Raw genomic sequence first — 10,165 nt, forward strand, 5'->3', positions numbered from 1 at the left:
AAAAAAAAAAAAAAAAAAAAAAAAAAAAAAAAAATGTCTTACTTAAAAGAGAAAAACACAGCACCGCTACTTACCTGTGAACGCGTACACACACTGACACATTTGTGGAGGTTGGAGGACAACCAGCAAGAGTCAGTTTTCTACCGTGTGGGTTTCAGGGACCAATCTCAGGTTGTCCCAACTAGTGTCTTCACCTGTTGAGCCATTTCTCTGTCCCAGGTCACATTTTTTTTTTTTTTTTACAAAGCACTCCTCCCGTGACCTGATGGGCAAGCAGGTTTGGAAAAACCCCCTGTAGAGGACGTAGAGCCTGCTTGGGTTAGAAGCCACACTTTGGTGGTCGTGGGCAGATCCGTGCCATCTCTACAAAGATGAGCAGCAAAAGCTGGGGACCAAACCAGACACTGCACATAAATTCTAGCACATCGTAGGTGGTGACTCTGTTCTTCATTAGTTTACAGTGGTCTCTGGGTCACAGCCCATCTTGAAGCCTCTCGGTCTGTGATGTTTGATGAGGACTTTAGCAGCATGGTAACTGGTTGAACCTGGCTTGCATTTCACACACCCTGCCTCCCCCCAAAGCTCCATGGATTCCAAATGAGACCTTTATCCTGCAGTGCCGTTATGGGCCGTGGATAATGCCTCGATCCTCACTAGTTCTGTCTGATGTTGTACACTGGGGATTTTGTATGCTAATTGGAGATTGTGTTGGTTCTTGGGGTTTGATTAGGCTCTCTGATAAAGATCCATCCCTTTCAGATGTTTGTCATTTAGGGTGTCTATTTTGGCCTCGTGTCACAGAGTGTCAGGCTAGCAGCTGTTGTAATTTTGGTGGCTTGTTTTCTCAATCAGTCCCGGCTTCTGAAGGCAGGGGGAGGTTGTTTGACCCTCAGAAATGACAAATCTAGTTTGGATGGGTCTCTTGCAAAGAAGAGCGGAGAACCTGTGTATTTTCTCCTTTATAAGAGATGCTGGTTTTCTGGAAATTCCTGCCAGGTCTACCAAATAGAATCTTCAGGAACTGACGCTAAATACTAAGTAGTGGTCGGCGTGTGAGCTCACCAGAGTTGCCGATAGTTGCCATAGTTTTGACTTTCTCAGGCTTAAATTTAGGAGCCATTCTGGTTTTCACATAACAGAGCGTGAAGTTCTGTAACAGCAGTACGTCATCACAGATATGCATTGTTCTTATTTAAAACCATCTGCATTCCTAAAGTACTGGTGTGTCTGCTATTATCTGTGAATTCCCTTTTGCTGCTTCCGACCCTCTTAATGGCAGTATATATTTAAAGCAGACTCAGAAATTAGCATTCACCCACTTCCCCATGCCTGTAGAGAGCCAGGTTGGGATGAGTGGGTGAGCTGTAGCAAGCCAGGTGGCTCCTGTGGGCTCCTGTGGGGCTGAGGTGAGGCGCTGACGTCACCTCCGTCGGCTGTGATTTGGAGAAAACAATCTTACCCCTTCTAGGTGTCACACTTCTTGCCTGTGAGCCACTTTGCATTTAGCATCTGTGGTACGAAATGGCATCTTGCCTTCCCAGGGTGGTTGTCCTGTGTGCGCACAGTGAAAGAAGCCACGTGAGCAGGTCGGTTCCCAGGCTATGAGAGGCTGTGCAAGTCCCTGGCTTTGCCAGGGTATCTGGATATCCGGCTACCTTCAGTCTACAGCCCAGGCCCACCTGCTTCAGGATAGTACCACCCACCGTGAGCTGGGAAATAAGAGCGTGCCCACCAGCCATGGGTGGGGCATGATGGGAGTGCTCTCTCAGTTGAGAGTCCTGCCTCCCAGGTGTTGGCAACCATGGGTAGCCATCACACTTGCCTAGAGTTGTGTCCTGAGAGTCCAGGAAGGGCAACCTTGGGAGGAGAACAGAATTCATATGCCGGGATTCAGGGCTCCATAGATGTTGTTGCTGCATGTCCACCACCAGGAATCCAGAGAGACATGCAGGCGCTCACAGCCCAGGACCCCAGCCCCTGGAGTGGTGATGCCCACATCTAGGGCAGGTCGGTCGTTCCCATCCAGACCCTCACAGCTATCCCTCCCCTCCCGCAGGTGTGTTTCCATGGTGATCCTAAGTGCAATCAGGTTGACTGTGAAGGAGAGCATCAGTGTGGATTTAGTGTCTCCCGACAGGCATGCATTGAAACGTGTCCTTTCTTGAGAGGACTGGACACAAGCTGATGCTGGCCAATGCAGTGGACATTAGAGCAAAGGTCAGAGAGCTCCAGGAGAACTGCAGCACGGTCAAGTGGGTCCTAGATCCTCCGCAGCCAGAACGAAGCACAGAGTGTGGAGGGGAAGGAGGACTGGCTCTCACGTTGGTTCCAGGCACCAAGCCATGCTCTTTCAGGCTCCTTCCCCATCTTCACACAGTGCAGCAAAGGGATTAGTCTTATCTGGAGTTCTCAGAGGCCGACCATGAAAGGTCGAGGCATGAAGTCACCAGGTGAGTCAGACCAAGCTAACCAGCCTCCAGGTCATGTGTGGACTCAGGAACACCTCATCCGATTCACAGAAATAGAAAAGATGGAGGGCTGCGGATTTAGCTCAGTACGTTAAAAAGTGCTCGCCGTGCAGGTGTGACGGGTTCAGCTCAAAGCCTGAGCATCCGTGCAAAGCCAGATGTGGTGTGAGCATCAGTAGGCCCAGATGTGGTGTGAGCATCAGTAGGCCCAGATATGGTGTGAGCATCAGTAGGCCCAGATGTGGTGTGAGCATCAGTAGGCCCATGTGTGGTGTGAGCATCAGCAGGCCCAGGGCTCCTTTAGGGAGGCAGGAAGCTGAAGCAGGAGGATATCTGGAAGCCGGAGGGCCAGCTCATCTGGCTTTATAGTGAGTGACAAACCACGAAGACAACCTGACAGGATTGGAATCAAGGGCTGACTGACACCTGTCGTCCTCTGACATCCACCTGTGTGTCACGGCGGGTGTGTGCCTACATTCACACAGGTACAAATGCTTGTGTGTGCATATTATTCACACACACACACACACACACACACACACACACACACACGGTGTGCTCATATTCACATTGATGGTTTTCACTTCCTTGGGGTGGAGTTTTCTTTTCTAACCAAGAATTTTAGCTGAGAGGTATATATATATATATATATATATATATATATGTATGTATATATATATATTCTGATTTATTTCTTACATATGCCAACAAATTAATTTTTCTTCTGATTAAAAATGGATTTCTTTTTTAATCCTGTACAGAATGTCACTTTCTGTGATGTGGTCAGCTTTCCACGGGAGCACAAATAGCCTGAGTCATGTGTCTTTAATATCCGAGCCATCGCCCATGATTTACAGGAGTCAAAACTATCCGGTGTCTTAAGGGTGGGGATTTGGATGCTTTCCAAGTCTATTGTTATAAACCATTCAGTAGAGAGTCTATTTACTTATCTATCTCTTACCTGTAAACTGTAAGCATCAATAACATAAATTGTTCAGAGTGGAAGAGCCAGGCTGAAGGGTCTATATTCACTATTAAATTTTTAATAAGAGATCATCAACTGTCTTCTGCACTGAGTGTAAAAGGGAAAGATCGTATTGCATTTACCACACATCTCCAGTATTCTGCTCTGGGCTGAGGGGAATGTGAAATGACTGTTAGCGAGTTTGTTGCCCTCTAGGAATATCCATCTATGCAGGGTGCCCCGATCTGAGGGAGGGGATGTCTGGGGTGTCGACTTGGGCGGGTGTCAGAGGAGAAGGATCTTCGGCTTCTCAGGTCTGTCTTTCGAGCATCATGCAGGGCGGTGTCTGTGGGTGCTCTCTCCGTTCTCTGGGGTCACGGATGCGGTTTCTGTATCGCAGAGGCCTTACCCCGTGTCTGAGGATCCGTCTCGCACATCGACATTGCCTCGTAGAGGGGTTGTGATTACATTGTCCGATGTTGTTTGAGGGACTAATGGAGGTATTCCCTATTTGGGGTGTGAAAAACAAAAGAATGACTTGCCCCTCTCTCTGCAGGTCATGGAATATCAGCCTGGAGGGGATTTGCTGTCGCTTCTGAACAGATACGAGGACCAATTAGATGAGAGCATGGTCCAGTTTTACCTTGCTGAGCTGATTTTGGCTGTCCACAGCGTGCACCAGATGGGATACGTGCACCGGTAAGTGAGGCTCCCAGGAACGTACCAAGGACTTTTCTGAATCCTGTCTGAGCTCCTGCATAGACAGCTTCATCTAGTTTTAGCCTCCCTGTGATTGGCTGACAGCTCTCCAAAATGGCCGGCATCTTAGCACATCCATTCGAACATAGACCTGGCTGTCAGATGCAGCCAGGTAGGCACAGGAACCCCTTTTATGGGCCCCTTGGTAGGAAGCCTGAGAGATGGGGAGAGGGGCCGGCTCCTATCCTGGGAGCAGAAGGTGGGAACTAACAAAGCAGCCGCAGCCCTGCCTCACTGGGCCAAGCACTCGATTGAGAAAGGGCCGTGCTGGATCACCGATGCGCAGGTTTTGCTGAGTCTGTTTTTCCTGTTGCTTTGGGCGTATAGCAGAAGCCTGTGTTAGATCAATGACACCCACCCTGTGGCTGAGACACAGAGTCAGGAGGAGCCGGTCCTGCAGATGATTCGAATCTGAAATTTCCCTTCAGGGCTCCAGTATCTTGGTTGCCTGCCATGGCGCTTGACATGATGGGGTCATGAGGACCCTGAGTTCATTAATGGGTTAATGCACTGAGTGAGTCATACTTCGGTGTAACCTTGGGATTTTCCACCTGACTTCCCCAAAATAATGACTCTGAGACTTCTTATCTATGGATAAATGTGTAGGCCCATAGCTTTGACTTGTTCCCTCTAGCTCGTAACTCAGTTATCCTGTTTAAACTAGGCTAAGGCATGCCACGTGGTGAGTTTTCTCTCCTAGGTTCACATGTCTGTCTGCATCAGTGTCAGGGCAAATCTCTCACACCTGACTATTTCCCAGAATCCTATGTATCTCCCCTGGATGTCCCACCTTCCAGTCTTGCTTTAGCTCATTGGCCGAGGGCTTGGTATTGACAGGTGATGCTTCCACACAGTACATAAAGATTCTTTCTACATTTTGATGTTGTGGGGGAGTTCTGGCAGCTGGAAGGTGGGGCTGGCTGAGGAAGTAAATCCCCGGAGCGTGCCTTTGAAATGTACAACTTGTGGTCTCTGGCCACTCTGTTTTCTGTTCACCACAAGTGAGCTGCTTTGCTAGGTAACACTCCTGATGCCATGATCCTCTGCCTGCATCAGGTTCAAAGCAGCAAAGGCCACCTGCTGGACTCTGCAGCAGGGTGTAAAGGCAAAGACTTTTCTCATTCATTGATGACAAGTGTGTGAAGCACAAGGCACCTGATGGTTCCCCACTGTGTGCCACCTCTTACGGGATCCACCATCACCCTGTTATGTCACGCTGGTGTCCAAGCCTGTAACATGTGGGCATTTGGAGAGCAGGGCATACATATATACATGCATATGTGCATGCACACACACATACACACACACACACACACACACACACAGAGCAGGGATACAGAATATGGGACAAAGATTTTTCCATTTGTGAATCACATGACCTTGGGCCCTTGGGCAAATTCTTTGGCTTTTTTGGTCTTCATTTTTTTTAAAGTTATTTACTTATTATATGTGAGCACACTGTAGCTGTCTTCAGATGCACCAGAAGAGGGTATCAGATTTCATTATGGACGGTTGTGAGCCACCATGTGGTTGCTGGGATTTGAACTCAGGACCTTTGAAAGAGCAGTCAGTGCTCTTAACCTCTGAGCCATCTCTCCAGCCCCCTTGGGGTTTGTTTTTTGCCATGTAGAAACTTGAGCCTCCAGTAGAAATAATCCACCTGATAATGTCTCATCTGCTTTCTTTTTCTCCCTCCCTTTTAAGAAGTTAAATTTAGTTTTCCAGACGGGTTGGCATAGCATAAGACACGTGCGGAGGCCTCTGGCTGCCGTGAGGCCAGGGCTGCGTAGCTGGCAGCTGGCTGGCACAAACACAGTGCTAATCTAAGGCTGTGACCTTCTCACAGAGACATCAAGCCCGAGAACATCCTCATCGACCGGACGGGACACATCAAGCTGGTGGATTTTGGATCAGCCGCTAAGATGAATTCAAATAAGGTGATTAGGAAGTGGAATGAGATGGCTCAGGGGTGACGTACGGTAAAGAGCGTTCTGTGGTCCTCCTGGATCTGGCAGGTGTTAGGACGCCATGGTGAGCAGCATTTGGAAGCCTCATCTGCCAGGGTTTGACTCTTCTGGGGGGTGGGGCTGGAGGGTGAGGGCTCAGGGATGTCTCCCAGATAGCGCTGCCCTTATGTTAACACCTGTTAGCACCCTGCCAACTCTCTGGGTATTCTTAACTTTTCCTTACAAAGAAAGGAAAGTGTCCATTTTATTTTCCCGTACCTCATAGAAACCGTGTTCTGTTGTGTCACCTTGCTTTATTTGAAAGTATTTTGACGAAACATGACCTTCTTTTACTTAAGTGCTCTCCACATGCAGCAAAATTGAAATTAGTCACTAGCACTAGAGACTTTGTCAAGATGCTGATGTTCAAAAGTATCGCTTTCACCGGGCGTTGGTGGCGCACGCCTTTAATCCCAGCACTCAGGAGGCAGAGGCAGGTGGATTTCTGAGTTTGAGGCCAGCCTGGTCTACAGAGTGAGTTCTAGGACAGCCAGGGACAGGACAGCTACACAGAGAAACTCTGTCTCGAGAATAAAAAAAAAAGTATCGTTTTCAAGTCTTGGGCCTTTGAAAAAGCTAAGTCATGTTGCCCATGCTCACATGCTAAGTCATGTTGCCCATGCTAACATGCTAAGTCATGTTGCACTTGCTAACAGAGAGCCAGGGAGGAGCAACCGAGATCAGGATGGAGGCTGCTTTCAAGGAAGATAACAAAATCAAAAAGACAAAGGGTTAAGAATCCTCTAATAAAATTGGCTCCTACTGAAATGTGAATTCGAGGTTAGCAGTATAGGAAGGACAGGTCTGAGGGAAGCGCTTCCTTCGGCTTTGGGTCTGAGCTGCTCAGTGACTGGAGCAAATCCTCTCTCTGGAAGCTTTAGGTTCTACTTAAAATGCATAAAACCGGAGGCCGCCTCCAGGTCTGAGACTTAAGTCCTTTCTCTGAAGGACAATATGTAAAATTACTTTTTATCCCCCGATTCCTCTGGGGAAGGTGGATATTATTAGGGTGATATTAGGAAACGGCTCAGGGCTGTGTTAACTCTGTGCACTTTGCGATCTGACCTGTGTGTTCTGCCGCTCTGAGAACTTTCTGAGGTGACTTACTCAGTGTTCGGCTGCAGGAAACCAGGAGTCTCCCCCTCCCGCTGTCCAAATCCAACATTACTTCCTTTTTTATTTTAAGGTTCTATCCTTTTTTAAAAAAAGATTTGTTATTATTAATTTTATTATTGGGTTTTGAGACACGATTTCTTTGTATAGCCCTGGCTGTCCTGGAACTATAGAAGACCAGGCTGGCCTCGAACTCTCAAATCCCCCTGCCTCTGCCTCCCAGGTGCTGGGATTTAAGGTGTACACTAGCACTGCCCAGCCTTATTATTTTTATTTATTTATTTGTGTGTGTGTGTATGTGTGTGTGAGAGAGAGAGAGAATATGTGCCACGCGCGTGCATGCCTGGGACAGCCAGAAGAGGGTGACAGATGCCCCTGAAGCCGAAGTTGCAGGGTGTGGTGAAGCTGCCTGGCCCCCCAAGTGCTGGGGCTCAAATCTGGGTCCTCTCGAGCAGCAGCAAATGCTCACAGTTGAGCCGTCCTTCCAGCCTCCCAGGTTATCTTCTTCTTATTTATTTATTCATATGAAGAATGATGTCATCGGGGGCTGGTGAGACGAGTCATAGTGTTAAGGCTCCTGCTGTCAATTCTGATCACCCCAGTTCCATCTCCGGGCCTGCATGGTAGAAGGAAGAAAACTCAACTCACCTCCACATACTGTCCTCGGACCCCACGTGTTCATGGTGGTACCTTTACACACATACACACACACACACACACACACACACACACGGAGAGAGAGAATAAATGAATAGATATAATACAGAAAAAATTTTAAAAATTGTAGAATCAAATCATTTTGTTTTAAATTCCAAAACAAATAGCATTAAGGATGTTTGGAAATAAAAACCACAGGGAAATATTTCATAAACTTATAAATCTATGTGTACTATATATTTTTTTGAAAAAGGTGTTGAGGGTATAGCTCTGTGGTAGGAGATACACTTTCTTTTCTTTTTTTTTTGGTTTTTGAGACAGGGTTTCTCTGTGTAGCCCTGGCTGTCTTGGAACTCACTCTGTAGACCAGGCTGGCCTCGAACTCAGAAATTTGCCTGCCTCTGCCTCCCAAGTAAGGGGATTAAAGGCGTGCGCCACCGCTGCCCGGCTGAGGATGTACTTTCTGTGGGTGAGGCCCTGAGACCCACCCATGGCTCCTCTCCCCACTTGCCACCCTAATTAACGTACAATTCAGAAATAGATGAGAAAGCGCAGACATTGACTTTAGTGGAGAAATGCACAAGGGAACAGATTCAATAGCATGAACCCTTCCTAGGATTCAGAGACTCACAAACTGTATTAGCGACATTAATAAACTGACGTGCTCAGGAAAAAAAAAAAATTACAGGACAGGTTTATAGCCCAACAGTAAATCCCTCACCATTGCGGTCTGGGTCTGAATCTGTCCTTGTTGTGGGACCTGGGCTGTGTGTGATTGGATGTCACTGATCTCTCCTCCCATTATCCTGCCTTAGGACAACCCCAGATGTCTTCAGCTCTCCCGCTCTACCCCGGGGTGGAGGCAAGAAAACCCACTCTGGGTTGGAAATGTCAACCATAGATTGAGTAGCTTCTGAAAACGAAATAATTCTAGAGTTGGCACCATGTGTCTGCAGTAAGAAAAGCCCACAGGAAAAGGTAGATGGCGGTTTACCAACCGCCGCTCAGGAGAGAACGAGAGGGTGAAGAGCAGGCCCCGAGCTGGGAATGGCTGCGAATGGCGGCTCATGCTTTAAGCCCAGCACTTGGGAAGCAGAGGATATCTCTGAGTTAGAGGCCAGCCTGGTCTACATAGCAGGTTCTAGGGTAGCCTGGTCTGCCTAGTGTAGACAAGGGCTAGACTCTTGTCTAAAAAAGAAAGAACCCCCCTCCGTCCCCCTCCCACCCCCCCACACACACTGGATCTGGAGTCAGTCTCTCCACTGCCTCTTCAGTGTGAACTGCGGCTGCTGGGCTCTCCAGGCAGGAGACACTTGGGTTTTTTGGTCATGGAGTGAAGATGTTCAGAGACTTGAGAGCATGTCTCCCCTCCCTGTGCTGTCAGGGCCAGAACTTGCAAGGCAGATGAGGACAAGTTTAATGGATTTGTAGTGTTTTATTTTATGTGTGTGTGTGTGTACTCATGTTATGCATGTGCACACGCATGCATGTATGTATGTGAGTGTGTTCACGTGTGTGTGAATGTGTGGATGTTTGATGGGTGAGCATGTATGTGCATATATGTGGGTGTGCATGCATATATGTATGAGTGTGTGTTCACGCATGCATGTATGAGCATATAGGTATTTGTGATCACATATGTGTATATGTATGGGTATGTGTGCATATTTGGATGAGTGTGTGTGTGCATGCATGTGTGAGTGTGTAAGTGTTTGAGCACGTATGTGTGTATGTGTGACTGCATTCATATATGGATGAGTGTGTATGTAGATGTGTGTGCACACATGCATGTATGTGTGTGTGAGCATGTAGGTGTGTGTGCACATGTGGCACCTCCAGAGCCAGTTCCTGAGTTGTACCTTATCTGATTTGGGATCTCTTTGTTCTTTGCTTCTGTATATACCAGGCTGGCTGGCCCATGGGTTCCTGGGGATTCCTCTGTGTCTACCTGCATCTCCTGATAGGTGTGCTGGAATACCAGTCCTGCTGGACCTGGCTTTCTGTTGCGGCCTGCCCGCAGTCCACAACACGAACGGTTCAACTGAGAATGGCAGTTCGATCTGAAAAGAGAGGAATCTAGACGGGGCGAAAGAAAGAATGGAGCCAAGACAACAAACGTTCTGATCAAGGCTCAATTTTACTATTTTCAGACACTCAGTTATAAAGGAAGGGGGAGGGAACCCAATATCCCACCAAGT

The 10,165-nt window shown here is 47.8% G+C and overlaps 1 protein-coding gene across 1 annotated transcript in view; it reads left to right on the forward strand.

The window, feature by feature from the left end:
* The window catches only part of Cit (citron rho-interacting serine/threonine kinase), a 162,268-nt gene that overhangs the window by 24,246 nt on the left and 127,857 nt on the right, over positions 1–10,165 (forward strand). Inside the window, exons 6-7 of the mRNA XM_021161971.2 lie at positions 3,989–4,131; positions 6,038–6,128. Of these exons, the coding sequence (XP_021017630.1) occupies positions 3,989–4,131; positions 6,038–6,128 (234 nt within the window). The remainder of the gene's footprint in view (positions 1–3,988; positions 4,132–6,037; positions 6,129–10,165) is intronic.

Source organism: Mus caroli, chromosome 5, assembly GCF_900094665.2.
Source record: "Mus caroli chromosome 5, CAROLI_EIJ_v1.1, whole genome shotgun sequence".
Classification (NCBI taxonomy): domain Eukaryota; kingdom Metazoa; phylum Chordata; class Mammalia; order Rodentia; family Muridae; genus Mus; species Mus caroli.